The following is an 18,487-nucleotide window of genomic DNA, read 5'->3' as shown; positions in this document are numbered from 1 at the left end:
TTGCCCTTTCTTAGAATTTATGTGTGATTACCTCCGCCAAGAACATGTGTTTTCACCCCCGTCCATTTGATTATTGGTTTGTTAGCAGAATTACTTGGAAGGATGGGACAAAGTCCAAGAGATAACCTATTCAGTTCAAAACACTTTATTAAACCAAAATAGCAGCTTTAAAATATGTTTGATGGTTCAGTGACATGGAATAGGGGGAATGGTGTTTTTGACCTATGTTACTTTTTTGTGTGGATACCATCTCCTGTGAGAAGTGTAACAAGTTCAAGAGTAATTCTGAACTGTAGTTGAACAAAAAAATAGCAATTCAAAACCAGCGTTTATCTCAAGTGTTCAGCAGGGAAACTGTTAAAGTAAGAAGACTTCTAAACAGAGTTTGGTGTCTTTGTTACAGGGTAATAGGCACCATTCAGCTGTTTCAGTTCATAGAGTGGGAGGACCCAGTCAGAGCTCCAGTCAACACATAGATGCAACTGTTGTTTTCTGGTCATACAAAACGAATATAACTGCTCAGATACAGAGCTCAAGGGAATTAAACACCATCTGAGTCTATAGAGGGCGCTGTATCCAGTAAAAGTTACATACTGTCACTTTAACGTTGCAAAAGGGGTGTTAGCCTTGGCAGAGGAACAGGGTCTCCCATCGCCCTTCTAGTTTCAAAACATCCTTATACAGGAAGCAAATCGCACATCAGTCACTGAAACTGTAAATCCCAAAACCTTTATTTTTAGATTAGGATTATATAAAATTACTGTACAATATAAAATGTTAACTTTGTAAAACTTATTAAGGTCATAACACGAAAACTTCCCCAGTGTCAGACAGATTCCTCTTCGTGTGTTCGAGGACTCCATCTGTGATTAGGTCACAGCGAAGACCACAAGCCTCTTTGTGCCAGATCATATTCTGAGAAAGACTGTGTGAAAGAGAGAGAGCGAGAGAGCACTCAAAGGAGAGAAAGTCTGACGTCAAAACAAGTGTTAGTGTGAAGAAAGCCCAGCGAGGGAAACATTTATGTGGATGCCAAGATCATAAAAACAAGGGGAAGCAGCTCACAGGTTATGTACAGACACTTTTTTTAATTTTACATTTATATAACAAAAAAACACTTGAGAAGAGGAGAAGAACAGGAAAGAGGGTGGAGAGTATGGCAGGAAACCAAGAGCACAGTAACGAGTGGGATTTCACAGGGAGAGGAATCCTGCTCGAGGCGAACACAGCGATGGCTGACTCGCTCCTGAAGACAATCGTGTTAAAAAGAGAACTTTGAGAAGGTTGGGCGATGAGTGTGTGTGTGAGTCGGTGTAGACGCAGACACACACACACTCCACTTAGCTTGAGTCATTATCAGCTTGCGTTTCATCCTGTAAGCCATCCAAGTGTCCAGATGGTCAGAAAAGCTGCTTCAATGCTCTCCCTCTCTCTCTCTCTCTCCCTGCTACACACACTCCTTTAGAAAAAGGAAAGGTTATGCCAGCGATCGACTGAAGCCAAATAGAGGAGGAACCCAGTTTGGATGTCAGGTGGATGTAACTGCAAGAGGGGCAGCCAAAGAGCAAGAGGCTGATCTCAGATCAGTTGCTGCTGCTATGTAACTTTACATTTTCTGCTTGATAATACAGAATTCAAATGTATTTGAATATTCAGGTGCCACCCAAATCTATCGTTGTCATAGTGGAAAGAGCCAAGAGGCCGACTGCCCAGTGCCTACACCAATGAGGGAGGAGCAGGAGGGGGCAGTTCCCCCAAGCTTCCCAGTTCAGTTTGAAGTGGAATGGTGGGATTTCTGTTCATCACAGTCTGCGAATGCAAATATCCTCAAGAGATGAATAAAAGGTTCGGCAGAAGTTTCTCTGCAACTCAGCACTTTCTTTCAGGCTTCGCTCTTAAGGTGAGCCAGGGGCTTCATGTTCTTTGTGCTGCAGGTATTATCTACAGTATGGAAAATGCTGGAGTGGACGCTGAAGAGCTCTCCCTCAGTAGCCGTACTTGTCATTGAGGTGAGTGCGTCCGTCTCCAGTCTGATCTGTGAGGGAAGAAAAGAAAGTTTGAGCATTGAAAGGATCCGCAGGCTAGAGTCTGACCGATATATCAGTGAAATTGGCCAATAGGAGTTTTTTTAAGAAATATCGGAAAACATTTTTTTTAAGTTAACGATGCAGAAAAGATACGCATTTATGTTAGTGTGCATTTATGAAGGAAACAAGTTTCACTTTATTAATCAAAGCTCTACAAATATTAGTTTTTTCTGGTGTTAACTTATTCACTATATGTAATCATTGTAAATGAGGGCAACTCTAAATTAATTTCAAGTACAAACAAAGGTTTATAATAATAATAAAGTTTATAGTTTGATGACGACATCAAACATCGACATCAATAGAAATTACTGCAAATCCAATATATTGGAAAACAGAATTTTTTAACTCCCCCAAATCAGCATCTGAATCTGATTTAATATATCCATACTGGTTAGGATCCACCACACACACATTCTTGTACTTTGTGAAGACACAAATGCATTTCCTCGCCCCTTACCATAAAAATGTACCACCCAATCCTAACAATAATCTAATCTTAACCCCCAAACAGCCTTTTGAAAAAGTGAGGAGCCACAAAAAGAGTAGGGTATAAGGGTATTCTTAAAATAGTCCTCATAAAGATATGTAGATAAGTACACACACACACACACACACACACACACACACACACACACACACACACACACACACACACACACACACACACACACACACACACACACACACACACACACACACACACACACACACACACACACACACACACACACACACACACACACACACACACACACATTATATATATGTTGAAACTAGAATTACAGCAGTGCAGCTGGATGCCTCCACCAACCAGTGCCATTTTCATGCACATATTTCTACATACTGTTTTCTTCTAGATTCATTTCACTGTGACCCAGTGAATGTTTGTGCTAAATGTGAAAGGACTCCTTCACAGCATTGCAGAGACATCACCCTTACAAGGCAAAAATGTGCTTAGCGAGGTCATGGTGACCTTGACCTTTGACCGCCAACTAAACCGTTCATTCTTGAGTCCAAGTGAATATTTGTACAAAATTTTAGGTATTTTCTGAAGGCATTATTGAGATATTGCTTGAGATATTAATGCTGGAGCAGAGGAATAAAATAACCCTTTAAAAGACCAAAATGAAAGAACGTATAATCCCATGAAATGTCCCACACGGATCTGTAACTGTTGACTTGTTTACGTGGCTCATATTCAAACTAATCAGATCATCGACATGATATGAGCACAATTAGTCGTGACCCTGATCCCAGACTTTTAAAAGTGCGTTTTATACAAGCTTATCTTATCATGGGCTCACTTTGATCTAATGCATTCCCCATTGAACAATCAAAATGTGACGGCAATTTCTGCTAGACAAATGAACCGTGACAACCTGTTTACTTCCTCTCGCAATATCCTCAAAAATACTCCCCTGCATTCCTGAACTCAGTGGTCCCAGTTTATCAGTGTCAACAAGTGCTTGTGCAGACGTTTTGGAAAGCTGTATCTTGAGAATGAGAACAATGCTATCTCCTGAGTAGCTGCTTTCATTCTGTATAGATCTGATACAAATTTAGATTCCAGAGAATTTCCAGGCTTTACAGTTCACTCTTAGGATTTGTAGAAATAACTTCTACTGACTTATGGAGGTAACAGTTGCACTGGTTTCCTAAGAACAACATCAGTGGGTCAGCACATCAGTCAGGATCAGACCGGTTACCTGAAGGAGGCATCCACACTGAATAATCAGGGTCATCGTCTGGATACTCTCCGGAGAGCTGCACTGGAGGCTGTGGAGACAAACCATGAGGAGATTCAGTTCAGGTAAAACTTTATTGTCTGTTAAATGTGGATGTTGGTATTTGTGTGAGAACTCACTCGGCCAGGGCCCTTCCCTTTCTTCTTCTTCCTGGCACCAGGGTCAGTGGCTGGGTCTCTGTCACCTTCTGCTCTGGACTCTGGACACATCAGTACAGAGTAGTAAAGACAAACACAACAGACATACAACAGCCATTTTAACTTAACAATAACTGAAGTAATGTTGGAGATATTTGTCATTTATACGAGTGTTTATATTTAATGCTCCTTTATAATTGACCCCTTTAGTTACTAGTTACATCTGAAATCTAGATTTTATACAGAAAAACCTTTTCGATGTTTAAAAATGCTAAATGATAAAAGTGATGTTTTGACTAAAGTCCAAATTTGAGTATAGGATTATTTTATATTTTTGTACACCTACACAAGCTGAGTAACCGATCAATACGTGACAGCTACTCTAACATTGACTCAATAAAAACACGTCACCCACTTGGACTGGATTCCGGTGGGGACTTGCTGCTCTGCTCCACTGCTTCAGCACCGCCTCCTCCTCCCTTCTGTTTGTGGATTTTCTCTGATATGAAATCAAACAAATAAACATATTAAAATAGTAATATGGGGATATGCACTGTTCTTTGAATGTACAAACAAATCATGTTGAGACTTGGATGTTGCAGATGTAGGTCATTAGGATGAGATAAGATATGACCAGAAATGCAAACATTTGGATAAAAAATGTTTATGTAAACCAACCACAGCTTGTTTTTAAAATCCACAATCTGTACGTCTATGATAGAATACAAATATAACACTGTGCTGTTTGTATGTGTAACAGATCTGCTGCCACCCAGTGGCAATATGAGACAGCTGTTTACCTTTCAGCTCATTGGACTGAGCTGGTTTCCCTCTTTGCTTCCTTGAAGAAGAGCTCTCACGAGACATAGATGGACTGGACTCCTCAGATTCGTCATTAGATTCTGAGATACTTGCACACTGTTCATAATCATTGTCCTCATTTTTCACCGCTCCCTCCATTTCTTCCTCTTCCTCCTCTTCTCCAGTGGGTGCAAGTTCCTTCATGTTGAAGAGCTCCACAGGTAAGTTTGGTCGCTTAGGAGGCAACTTCTAGAGACAGGACACAAACAACGATATCAGAGAGGAAGAGGAAAGACTAACACATAAGGAAAAGGATTTAAGTGAGTTAGAAACATAACACCTACCCCGATGGTGCCAGTCTTAAGTTTGTATTTACTTCCTCCTTTCATGGCTCCAAACAGGGGTAAGGTCTTCTTGGGCTTCTCCAACTCTGAGCTGCCACTACCACACCAACACACATCACCGTTCCTCGTCAGTGTTTTCATACTTTTTTCCTTCTACATGAACCCATAGATCAAATCTGCTATATGAGGAGTATACCAATATAGAAGATCGCTAAAATATGTATGCATAACTTATTGTTTCTTACTGTATATATATATTGTCTTATTGTATATATTGTTGTTTTGTTTTTATGTACAGTGCACCAACCACACCATGGCAATTTCCAATATATGCAAATATACGTGGCAATAAAAAGAATTCTGATTCTGAATTCACAGATTTCTGGTGTGAACCTGAAAACCCAGCAGACATGACTGTGGTTCTGTGTCTAACCTCGGCAGCAGTGATGGCATCTGTGCCGGCCGCGTGAGTTCGACCAGTTTGCGGAGTCGCTGGGCATCTTTGCGCAAGTCTGCTACGTGAACGTGAAGCTTCCTGCGCTCCACGGCGTCCATTGCTGTCTCAGTTCTCACGGCGGTCATAAAGGCATCTAGTGTGTCGCCCGTGGAAGAACCAGAAGAGTCTAAGAAGAGGAATGAAATGACAATCAGGCGAGGAGAACATACATCAGTAGGGGCTGTTGCACATGGTGCAGAAGACTGGAAACACACTGGATTGTGACTCACCTCCTCTTCCAGCATTGAGCTTCTTCTGAGTGTCTTCCAGCTCCTTCTCCACCTCTGACAGTTTGACCACCTACATTACAATCAAACATACAGTATAGTGAACATTAATACATTATATAACAGGTGCAGCTTTTAACAGTTGTTGGTTCTAAACTCTGGTTCTATCACTTTCAGTAAACTTCCCCCAACCTAACACAGAGCACCTTCATTACGCATTTTAAGTGACCGCAGTTTTTATGTAGTTGGTAGCAACAATACAAAGTTTTGACAAAAATCTCCTTATCTCCTGTTTGGTGTGTTTGAGTTTTTTGTGTTATACATCCCTTCTTGTCGTATACATATATGACACTATTTCATTTCCTGCTCATCTTGACCAAGACTCGCTGGCAGAAGAGATCTTGTATCGCAATGGGACTTTCCTGATTAAATAAATTATAAAAAAATTAAAATATTCTGACAAAGAGGCGACACACCCACCAGGTGTTTGATATATTCAGTTTGTTGGAGTAAATATATTTTATAAAGAATTCAAAGAGTAGCCTATCTTTGGTGTCTGGTTCATGTCATGGACCTGAATCAGAGTGTCAGGCAGATGGACAACTCTATAGCTGAATAGTCAGGGCACAAACCACATCGTTGCATATGCTCTGAGCAGCAGGTCACCAGTTTCACTCCCAGCTGACCAGACGTTTGACTGCATATAATTCCTCTTTGACGCGTTTCTTGTCTCTCCATCATTGTTTCTATCAAACAAAGGCTCAAAAGCATATTTGAAATGTCGGCAGATGTTTACCAATGATTCAAATGTCTCAGCCCGCTCCTCAATCTTTCCGGCCTTTTTCATTCGGTCTTGCCTCTTCCTCTCCACAGTGCCGGTTCGATCCAGGAAGGTGTCATCATCGCTGTCATAGTAGTCCTCGTCTTCCCAGTTCTTCTTCTTGCGTTTGCGGGACACTGGAAATAAGAAATAAAACAGGAAAAACTTAACCTCCCAACAACAACAACAAAAAAACAGAACCTCTCCAGATGGTGGTTCACGATCCCCCTTTCAACCATTCCCAGTGTGAGCTGAGCTCCCACCTGCTTCCTGCCGCAGCAGCCCTCTGGCCTCCAGCATGCGACACGCCTCCAGGCAGCACTGGATGGCTGCGTCTTTCTTCTTCCCCGTGACGGTCGCCTCAGCAACCAGCTGTCGGCCCTTGGCGTCATCCACAGGCAGCCTGGCAAGAAAGGGAAAGTCTACAAAAACTCTGCACCTCTACACCACATCCACATTCTTTATGTCCTTTTTGATGTCACAGAAATGTCACAAGTCTCTTACTTTATTCTGCACAGCCAGGAGCCATGGCTTTTGTCTTCATACTCAAACTCCAGCTCCTCCCCTGGGACGCACAATGTCGAAAAAGTTAAGTTAAGAAACAAAAGAAACACAAACCCTTTTCTTCTGCTTCTCATAAAGCTAAATTGCTTCTCACCTTCCCGGTCATAGAAGCCCTGCAAAGCTTTCTTGGGATCTTTCAGGTATGCTGCCTCCTGGTCCTCTTGGAATTCAGTTGAGAAGGGGTTTTCCTCATCCTCGTCTTCCTCTGGAACAACCTCCTCATCTGCAGGGAGGATTTACAGAGACAGATGGAGTGAAAGGAAAGAAGGGAAGTGAAGGATTAACTGGCGTCTTCAGTTACTCGCCCTGAGAGAAACTTTAACGCCAGCTCACTAAAGATGACCATGCAGCAGACACAGAACACACTGTGATGTAATCCTGGGACCGGCAGGAAATCTCACCAATTCCCCACGAACACCCTGAATCTTCCTTTGACGTTTTCTTCTTGGACTTGATGCTATCGCCTTCCCCTCCTTTCTCCTTCTCATCATCATCGTCGCCATCATCATCCGAACCGTCTCCCAGCATCCTCTTCTCTAGCTCTTCTTTCTGTTTGCGAGCTTTCTCCCTCAGCTCTGTCACTGTTAGTTCAGACTCCTCTTCCTCATCAAACTCTGGACCCTGAAGAAGCAGAGCAAAGATGAAGTCTTAAAGATAACTGTATAAGACAACATCTCCATCAACTATGGGGAGGTTTCTTTTTCAATTCTAAATAACTGTGTTCCCTAGAATGAATTTTCCAAAAAGCTGGAAACACTGAATAATTGGCACTCTTGCTTAATAAATGGCTTACATGAATAATTATCTGTCAAATGACTTAGTCTTATACTAATTTTCTAAATGTGGAATTATACGATGTAGTCATAGTCAAGTTGATTTAAAAATAGAAAAGGGCCCTTATTTATGATTTATTACTTCTTTGGACAACTGAACATTGCCAGAGGCAAAGCTAGATTTAATAATATATTAGAAATTAAAGCAATTGTATTAAAATGTGTAATTTATAATAAAGGAGGGTACATGAGTCTTTTCTTCACTTGACCATGAGTCTAAACCTAGACAAGGAAACCAGGAACCCTGAGCAGTCCACTCACAGCTTCTCTCAAATGACTGTGTATGTTATAAGACTGTGAGAGACCCTAGGATTTCAAGAACAGCATTTTAGTGTTCGACAAAGTTTTATTTTTCTGTGTCTTTATTTGGGGATGGGAAATGGAAGACGGAGATAATATACCAGGGCTGAAGAGTAGCTCAGCAGCAGATGTTGTCACAAAGGTTTCAGACACAGACTATGTATAAAAACATTGAAGGAAAAACTGATTTGCAGTGAGAAAATGTATGGAGCGGGAATAATCTGGGATTCTGCCACAACATAAAGGACTAGATAAGATATAATCGAAAACAATAGACATGTGATCAGAAAATACTATATCATTATGAAGAGAAACCCAAAGGCTGTGATGAGACAAACTCAGTTTAGGTATTTTAAGTGTCCATGGCAAAGAACAGTCAGATCACGGATCAATCAATAAACAATCATCCTAGTGATGTTTTCACTCATGTGTAAACCTCTAAATTGTACACATTGTTGTTGTCTATAACCTAGAATGGGCCCTTTATATCAAACTGCTTTATATATACATCGGTAGCGGGTCCTCTCTACGGAGGCCGCCATGTTTTGTTTTACAGAAGCCCAAACTGGACAAACTAAACAGCTTTTGAGTTTTTACGAAAACTGAAATTGACCACAGGTTCTCTCTCATGTTTGGAAGGGGAGGATGAGGTGAGGGGTGTTCAGCTGCAACATGTAACTTCACCACTAGATGTCACTAAATCCTACACACTGAACCTTTAAACCTTCACTTCAGTGACAGCCGTGTGTGTACCTCAGTATTTCCACAGCAGGTGTACAATGGTTGACGGGACTCACCTGCAGGATGAACAGTCTCGTACTCCCTCCGAACTTCAGCACATGGCCCACCCGGAGCCGGACGTAGGTGTTCGGAGGGATCTTGCTCTTGTTCACCACGGTGCCGTGCGTGCTGCCCAGGTCGTGCACGTAGAAGCCCCTCTCCTCCCCGACACCGCCCCCCTCCCCGGCCTCAGCCCGGAACTGGATCACGGCGTGGTACCGGGAGATGGACGGGTGCTCCAGGGACACGTCGCAAACCGGGAGGCGGCCCACCACGAAGAAGCTGCCGTGGGTCAGCGGCACCGTGTCCACGATGGTGCCGTTCTTCAGGATCTCCAGGGCGTAGGGCATGTCCGCGGCGCTGCCCCCCCACAGGGGCTCCGTGTACCCCAGGGGCGGGAACTTCCCAGGTAGGGGCCCTCTGACAGGAAGCACCCTGGGTTTAGCTTCAGGTTTGATCCTGACAGTGGACACGCTTTTGTCTTCTCCGCCATTTTCTTCCTCCTCTTCTTTACGCTTCTCCGCAGGTTCCTTTTCAACAGCAGGACTCGGTGAAGCGTTGCTGGTTATTCCTGCGACTTCAACGACATTCTTTTCTTCCACAGCTTTAGTTTCTGCAGCCGTTTTGGTTTCTGCAGCCGTTGGTTTGGACGAAGCCGCGACGTGACCGCGTTTGCTGGCGAGAGACGGAGCCTTGAAAAGAGCGGGTTTCTTGAATTGCTCCTCGGCGTCCGGCTCAGGTTTAGTCGAGTCTCTCTCAGGTTTTCCTCCATTTTCTGATGTGGACCCTGTTTCCACCGCGGAGCTCATTTCTTCATCTGTAGTTTCCACTCTCACGTCTAACGGCGGGGGGGCGGCCATGTTTATTTGGTGCGCCTGTAAAAAAGGTCCGTGTCCTCTGTGCCTCCACCAAAAAACTCAGAAAACCTGTTAATAAAGAAACGAATCCCGGAGAGAATATATTAAGAAAATGATTTAAAATAAAACTAAATTTCACATTGATGTAATTAGTTTAATTACATCTAAGACAAAATGAACGGGTTGTTATGGAACCAAAATTCAGATTCAGGTTTTTACTCGAGCTTTTTCCCGGAAGGACAACAGGGATCTTTATTTCCTGTGCAACATCCGTGAAGGAAACAAGCGCTGCAGCCGGAGGTCTCATCCTCTGTGTGATTTGAGTTACAGCAGTGATCTTTACTTCAGGGTTTTACAGGTTAACAGGCCCAACATGGATTTGGGGTACTTGTTGTTAGGTAACCGGTTTGTTGTTGTTGGTCCATTGCGAGTCAGAGCTAATACGTGTTCTGTTGTGAGGCGCATCCGCTACAAAACTCCATTCCGACATTTGATATTTAGGGTCTTCCCGCTATTGGAAAAACACACATTGATGCTAAGTTTAAACATCAGAGGTGAAAACTTTTTTTTAAGTTTAAAGACTAATGTTTGCTCCCGAGTGAAGGTTGTGGTTTTTAAACTCTAAAGTTACAAACAGTAAAACATTGGAATAATCTGAGGTGGATCAGTCATGTGTTGTATCTCCACACAACGCATAGGCATTCAAATCAATATATATTGAACTTTTGTTTTATTGCTATTGATGAAACCACATTGCGATAATAGTTGTTATTTAATGGCCTAGCCCTATTAAAACTTAACTATGTAAAAATTTGTTTACAAAAAAAAGCCTTAAGTCAATTAAAAGATCAGAATCACTGCTACAATGCAAATACTGAATGTTGTTTGACATCCGATGTTGTTCTTGCTGCCCCAGTCCTCCACACATCATCCATCATTGTACGGACCCTCCTCATCCTCAGTTTCAGTTGTACTTACTTTTCCTCCCTCTCCCTCTTCACAGTTCCAGACTTGATGCTAGTTTGAATCCAGTGTCTTCCATCTCTCATCATGATGCGTTACTGGGGGGAGATCCCCGGACCGGCTGGTGCACCTCCCAGCCGCAGCTCCTTCGACCTGCTCCAGCGCGAGTTCCGCTCCGTGGAGATGCAGGACCCTCCCCTGCACCAGCCCTCGGCCCAGCGGCCGCGGCCCACCACGATGCTGGACATCCCCTCGGAGCCCTGCAGCCTCACCATCCACACAGTGCAGTTGTGTCAGCATGCTCGCAGACTCCGCAGCCTATTGACAGCGGCCCAGGGTCAAGGTCAGAGCTCAGCGTCTAACGAAGGCGGCAGCAGGATGGAGGAGGCGGATGCCAACCTTCCGCCACGTCCTCCCACGCCACCTATCATGCCAGATGATCTGCTGCCTGTTGACAGCAAAGCACCACGGCAACCCTTCCAGCTTCGCCAAAGTGACCCTGAAAGTGACTTTTATATGTAAGTTAATCTAGTTTTGCTGCATAGATAAGATTGGATTAAATACCATATTGAGGCATTTTATCGAAGTTTAGATATTGTAATTTATGTAAGAATTGACATTTGACAAATTTCTCCCTCTCCATCTCCTTTGCGTCTTCCACTCTTAAGGGGTAGAGGCGAACCTGTCACAGAGCTGAGCTGGCCCTCCTGCAGGCAGCTCCTCTACCAATCAGTGGCCACTGTGCTGGCACACGCTGGCTTTGAGTCGGCTCAGGAGAGCGTGCTGGAGACTCTGACCGACCTGGTCCACGAGCATTATCTGCGCCTCACTCGCCTGCTGCGGGTGGCAGTGGACCGGGAAGCGCGGCTTGGGGCTAGTCCCTTCCCAGACGTGGTGGAGCAAGTGTTCCATGAGGTGGGCATCGGCAGCGTGCTGGCCCTGCAGCGCTTCTGGCAAGTGAGGATCAAAGATTATCACAGCTACATGCTTCAGGTGAGGCTGGAGATGGGTCAGTCCTGTTCATAGGATTGTGTTGTTTGATATTGTTGTATATAGATAGAAATTTGTCAACCATACAAGATTTTGCAATACTGTTAAACTGTTTTTCTATCCCTTTAATATCTCTGTTTGTACTGAGTTGTTATAGATGTTGCGTTATCAATGAGTGAGTTGCACTTGGGGATTAGTTTGTCATGTGAATAATTGCCCGGGTTAGTTTAAAAATAATTTAAGTTGTTTCAAATTAGATTTTCAGGAATGTTAGTATTCTATTATTACTACCAGTAGATATAGATATCATGACATAAAATAATATTAATGATAAAGAATTGTATCCATATCACCCATTCCTTGATTGTTTGTTGCCCTTGATATGATTGACATCAGTATTACATGAAGATCATCAGTCAAAAACATTCTACTTCAAACTGCTCCAATAGGAGGATTTGCTTGTTATCCGTCTCTGTATTTTGAAATTGTATAGACTGAACAGTCTTTAAAGCAATCTGCTAAATGTATTAATCAATCAATTAATCAGTATTGAAAATAGTCGTGTTTGGCATACTCTTAAACAATGTCTGTCTCTTGAAAAGTACTATTGCTTCTACATAACGCGTAACTTCTCAAAGAGTACAAAGCACTTTGTCTGACTGAGAGTAATGGTGCGCATGGCAATTTGTGAGATAGCTGACGGACAGTGACTGTCCTCAGTGACTGGAACTGTGAGGAGGAGAAAGTGAAGGAACTGATGATGGCAACAAAATGAGCTTTGCTTTTATTATTTAGACTAAAGAAACATGTTTAGTTATTCTTCAGAAAATATTCATTGTGGAAGTCTAAATCATCCAAGTTCTCACATCGTCTTACACCAGAAAAACAGGACTAATAAATAGTTTTTCCTCTCTCAGGTCAGTAAGGATCTGTCGGAGGAATACGAGCGCCTTGTGAACCCAGAGAAAGCTCTGGAGGATTCCAAGCCCCTGAGGATTAAGGAGGAGCCCATGAGTGACATCTCCTTCCCAGTCAGTGAGGAGCCCGAAGCCGACCTGGCCCCTGGAGACCAGGCTCTGCCCATGGGGGTCCTCGGGGCCCGCGGTGAAAGGCTGGCTTCAGGCCTGGATGCCGACCATTCTCCTCACACGTCGGGTGAGAGCTGCATTTACATTCATATCCTGCATTCATGAATACATTTTCTCCAGAGTCCACAGTCAGTGTTGGCACTCGGCTGTGACCACATGGAACAGTAACAGCCGCTGCTTGTTGTATTTTAGTTAGGACACTTCCTAATAAGATTTCTCCTATGAAGGGGTTTTCAATAAGCTTGTTAACATGACCTAGTTTTCATCAGGTCGGTCTTCTGACAAAGATGAAATTATATCATAAGCCACTTTAATTAAATTTGTCTGTGTTTGTTTACTATTAAGACATGTTGTATATCCTGTTTACAGATAGTCAGTCAGTCTTTTGCTGACCGTTAAACTGAGTTTGACAAAGTTCTTTCTACCACAGTGACTGTATCACTGCCCAATAATACTGTTTCTGAAAACAGCCAGTATGATCAAACTACTTTAAAAACACATTAAATATAACTAGAGTGGGACTCAGTTGAGCGCATTCCTCTGCCAAGGCCCAACAGTCTCCTTAAATTCAATCAAGCTGCACCAAAGTACACAGACTCATAGATATCCGCCCCCTATGTGTATCACATTGTTTTTCATCCAGATCCATTAATTATCCCCTGCTGTGAAAATGTCCCAAAATAGCCCCATCTCACAAAGTATGTGAGAAAGCATTCCTGGATCCGCTCATTTGTCTTGATTTGCAGCAAGAAAATAGTGTTTCTTAGTTACTTCTGTGCATGTTGTGTAATTCAACTGACAAACAAAGTGACCGGGATAATGCTTATAGTATTTCCTCCTTGACAGAGGTATTAAAACAATTTGTGGATTACTGCTGGTTTCTCTACTGCTAGTGAAACTACTAAGTTCAGGTGTTTTATTTTTGCACTGTAAATTTTCGCTGAGCTATGTTTCTGAAGCAGCACTAAGCCACACATAGAGAGTGATGATGTGTCATAAAAAATTATCTTACTCAAAAATAATCGTATCAATACTTCACACACTGGAAAACCATTTATTTAGAACATGTTAAGGCATTTATAGCTCTTTCACAGTCTTGCAATCCTAATGTATGTTTGTTCACCAAAATCTGTCAATCCAGCACACTTTTGAAAGAGGCCTCTCACAACCTGGAAGTTTCGACTTTCTATTAACACATATTACCGACATAAGGATGTTTTTTTCAATGTTTACAATTCAAATTAAATTTTCTAAGTGGATCACTTTGAGTGAGGGTGTTTTCACACCTCCACATCTTAGTGCAGACAAATTGTCTGAACACAGTAACCCCTCTCTGGAGCAAAACAATTTGCACCAAAACCCTTTGAGCTGTCTCAGTCCCAAATTTACTCTTGGAGCTATTTCTTTATGTTTGGATTTTGATCTGATCCTGATCTGAACCGAATACCAGGTGTTCTCTGCCATTTTGGGCTAAATGTCTCCTGTAGCCAGATGAGTTTACAAGCTGGGACATGGCTGAGCATGCAAACTGTAAAAGCCAGTCGGAGAATGAACAGAGGTCTTAGTGAGGCACCTTCTTTCTGTATTTACTTTCTTGCTCCAGCTCTAAAAACATCAGAATTAAGTTGGAATTTCAAAAACCAGACAATACTGTAGGGGGCATCTTTAAACATCACCAAGCATATACATTTAGATCACCTGTTTACTAAAGAGGAATCAATTTTGTAGTAGAAAATCACCTTTGCTAAAACTGCACTCTTATCTTACAAGGTGGGGCCGGGGCCAACAACTCCCCTCTGTGGCCGCAGGTTAAAATGGAGCCGCAGGATGGCGAGGACGGCCACAGTTCAGGCCACCACCATCACCACGCTGTCCTGGGTGGGGATGTGTTTGAGGAGGGAGGCCCCATGTCCAGCATGAGCGAATCGGTAGGAGCCATGGCGCCCTCGCCTGGTGGCGCGCCCTCAGAAGCCAGCTACGCTTCTCATTCACCTGACTCCTTGATGGGCTCTTCACCTGTCTTCAACCAGAGGCCCAAGAAACGGGCGAAGAAGATGTGAAGTGTTGGAAGAGACAGTGGACACGTTACTAAATGTGCTGCTGAGATCATGGCCTCCGGATAAACTGACTGAGATGTTCATGTCATGAAATAATGAACTAATGGGAGGGGGGGGGGGTAGTTTGTACTTATTATGTTGGCACTAAATATATCAATGTGGTTTATTGTCAAATGAAAATGTTCTAAATCTCTTGAATTCTCTTAATTTGACTAAATTGTTTCAAAACAACACTCAAGAAATGATAAAACTCTTTCACTTAACCTAATAAATTATAGAACACGAAAAACAAGAGGTCTAGAAGTAAATCATTTAGTTAAACATCTTAATAATTCAGCAGAATGGTTTGTTTTCCCAAGCTATTAACTCACTTTCTCCTAACATAGCAATTACTGTCTGCGCCATTCATTACGATACAAGACACTCCACCAAAGACAAAACACAAAAGAATGTTTTGTTTTCCTCGTGTATTTTTTTCATCCCCTTGTTTCCACTCTGCAGTTCACTTTACACACAGCTCGACACAGCAGAGTCGACCACACATACACACACCTGCACACACCTGCACACACACACACCTGTCAACCTGAAGCGGCTCCGCAAAATTAGCATCTGTTTCGGTAATGAGGCAGAGCTGTGAATGCAACACCAGAGGCAATTATGGTTTGATTGTCTGCATCATGATGGCGACATCAATCCAGCCTTAATGGCAAATTAATTACGGCATGCATACGTTTGTATTCTGAATGAGCGGCTCTGTCTGAATATGTGACTTTCTTTTTACTCTTTTCTTTTCACAACTGGGCAGGTAATGTTCTTCCTATGGGAAGTGCTGCTGGGGTCATATATTGATATTCAATTTAGCTGCAACGAAAGTTGATGTGCATTTTTATTTATTTTTTGTGGCACGACTTAAAAAATGTGTCTGATCTGCAGTGCCGTGGGACCCAGGTGGGAGCTGGAGCAGCTGGAAAACACTATCAGTATTCCAGACTCGCAGCGAGAGAGGCTCCCCTCGTCCATGCTAATAGCTGTAAGCTGTGTCGCCTGGTTCTAATGGGAGTCCTGAATTATTTTCTGCTCTGATATTCTGTTGGAAAAACTCCAGTGTGCAGCTGAAAAACAGCATCAACATTGACCTTGTCACTTCCAGTCTGTGTTGACTGTGCAAAATGGAATCTTTCCAAGATGTGGCATCTAAAGCTGTGGCCCTCAGGAACAAAGGACTGGCTTGACCCTTTTAAATCCAAAGTTATCTCAGAAATCTAACTGTAGCCAATGGTAGCAAACACTGTACTGAACATTACAGTCTATGGCAGAGGCTCTAAACAAAATTCTCAGCCTAGGACCGTCTAAAGATAAAAAAATATATACAGAGGGCAGCCTCATACATGGATATATTATACAATATATCCCTTGGAATATATTGACAGCCTATTTTTTTCCACTTCTAAGTTACCTAAAAGAGCAACACAAGAGATGTGTCTGAGAAAGATATTAGATTTATGACTGACCCCTGGCAGTGTGCCACGGACCCCCATTTGAGAACCACTGGTCTATGGTTTAAAAAAGACAAAATTATGCTTTATTTAAGGCAATGTCAGTCATCAGTAGGTCAGTACCTCAATTTGGTCCATGCTTCCAGATATTTAAAGATAAATTGAAGCATCTTTGTTCATCCTTTCAATTCCATCATCACCAGTTCAACCTTGTACTTAGTTCACTACTTTGGTTTATGACTTTATTATCGTAGAACCATGGGTCTGCCAACACAAAATAGCTGTTTGCCTTTGCCACTTTTATTTAGAAAACTCAAAGCAAGCCTAACATGAATTGACTTGTGCACCAGCCGGCTTCTCTCATGCACAGCTAACAGGAGAGTGATGAGCTGGACTCTGCTGCGGTTATCACTCACCTGCTGCAGCCGGAGGTGTTCACCTGAACCACTTCCACACCGACCCTCACCCACAAATTGTTTTTTCACATAATATTGTAGTATATAGTAAGACCCTGTCAAACCAGATAGTTATGACAAGACACAAATATTTTTTTCGGTCACCAGGTCCAAACACTGTATTTTACTGTTTGCCCAGAATTGGACTTGGCCTCTATAAGGACAATAGTCATTGCTGACTTGGCTGTAGACGTCTTCAAGAGTAGTTCTCTGGTTAACTTAACATTATTTTAGTTTACATCTTAAGGTGTAATGCTCTGTGATTCAAGGAAATTGTGGTTCACTGCTCTGTCGCGATATTGACTAATAAAACACTGTTAAAGATGTTCCTGTGCCTCCTGGAAGATGTGGCCGAGAACACCTCATCTCGTCCTATTCAAACCATCAGGGTGGAGGACAGTTTTTTGAGGGGCAGCTCAACCTATCTGACCAAAGAACACGGAATGAAAATAAAATGTGTTAACTTAAATCTTCCAATCTTAACATTGAAGTATATTTCCATAACTGAGGTAGTTATGTGTTAAATTAAGTTATGAAGTTAAATGTTATAAGTGAAGTTAACAACGTTAACTTTTTCAAAATAAAAGTAAATATCAACACTATGTTTGTTGTAAATTTCCCCGAGGAAGTTCACTAGCCAGTTTTGTGTAATTTGGACACGTAATCTGTTCAATAAGAATTGAATTGACCAGTGCTCTGTAGCAGTCAGTGGGGGGGCGGAGCAGTTGCCTTCAGTGTGTTCGACGAGTAGAACATGTCCTCTTCCACGTCCTCTGACAAATTACTGCAGCTATCTTCAAATGGGTCAAACCACGGGTCAACATCGCCACCAGATCATTTAGATAATTTGATTTCACCATATTGGATTGAGATGAAGACAGCACACTTACCTGTGATGGATGCGGATCTCTGTCATGGTAACAACATTAACTGAATCACTTCCTCTTTAGTAGTTTGTCTTCAAAGTAAAAGCAGAATTCCAGAGCTGTTATCTTGAGAAGTTGTGGACTTGGGTCTGAAAATTGTGTCGATTGTTTAACAAACCTCTGAAATAGTTGACAAGCAATGTCCCAAATAAAGTAATTGGTTAAGCAAATCATTTAAATGTATATGTAAACCACACACGGGAAATAAAGCAAATTCAGTTTAATTTGATGAAAAACACTGACCATAAAGTCTTCACTGCAGATAAACCAGGTAGGATGTACATTAAGTTTTCCAACTTCACTCTGCACAATAGACTGTTTATAAAAAGCTCTGCACACAACGTCCAGCACGCAAACAACAAATGTGACAGTACACTGTAGAACTGTATGAGGAGGACTCACTAGTGACAAGATCTGATTCTGAAGCTCTGGAGCATTAACACAGAACAAGAGAACAGAACATTCCAAAGAGGAAGGTTTACAACGGACACTATATGTAATGAATCGCATAAAAT

The 18,487-nt window shown here is 42.3% G+C and overlaps 2 protein-coding genes across 2 annotated transcripts; one reads left to right on the top strand and one right to left on the bottom strand.

Annotated features, from left to right (window-relative positions):
* Nucleotides 1-129: 129 nt before the first annotated feature.
* On the bottom strand, nucleotides 130-9,998 carry slc4a1ap (solute carrier family 4 member 1 adaptor protein). Its single transcript, XM_061082553.1, has 14 exons — nucleotides 9,155-9,998; nucleotides 7,626-7,845; nucleotides 7,319-7,447; nucleotides 7,165-7,225; nucleotides 6,924-7,063; nucleotides 6,637-6,797; nucleotides 5,844-5,913; nucleotides 5,551-5,740; nucleotides 5,118-5,214; nucleotides 4,773-5,022; nucleotides 4,388-4,471; nucleotides 3,955-4,034; nucleotides 3,797-3,866; nucleotides 130-2,035 (listed from the first exon to the last, which is right to left on the bottom strand). The coding sequence occupies exons 1-14, from the start codon at nucleotides 9,995-9,997 to the stop codon at nucleotides 1,986-1,988; spliced, it is 2,445 nt and encodes an 814-aa protein (XP_060938536.1). The 5' UTR covers nucleotide 9,998; the 3' UTR covers nucleotides 130-1,985.
* A 273-nt stretch (nucleotides 9,999-10,271) lies between these two features.
* supt7l (SPT7 like, STAGA complex subunit gamma) lies at nucleotides 10,272-15,364 on the top strand. The gene is made up of 5 exons (XM_061082816.1): nucleotides 10,272-10,392; nucleotides 10,998-11,475; nucleotides 11,626-11,950; nucleotides 12,865-13,102; nucleotides 14,806-15,364. The coding sequence occupies exons 2-5, from the start codon at nucleotides 11,045-11,047 to the stop codon at nucleotides 15,093-15,095; spliced, it is 1,284 nt and encodes a 427-aa protein (XP_060938799.1). The 5' UTR covers nucleotides 10,272-10,392; nucleotides 10,998-11,044; the 3' UTR covers nucleotides 15,096-15,364.
* The last annotated feature ends 3,123 nt before the right edge of the window (nucleotides 15,365-18,487 follow it).

This window comes from Limanda limanda, chromosome 12 (assembly GCF_963576545.1).
Source record: "Limanda limanda chromosome 12, fLimLim1.1, whole genome shotgun sequence".
Taxonomy (NCBI): Eukaryota; Metazoa; Chordata; class Actinopteri; order Pleuronectiformes; family Pleuronectidae; genus Limanda; species Limanda limanda.
This window is presented reverse-complemented; position numbering and strand designations above follow the sequence as displayed.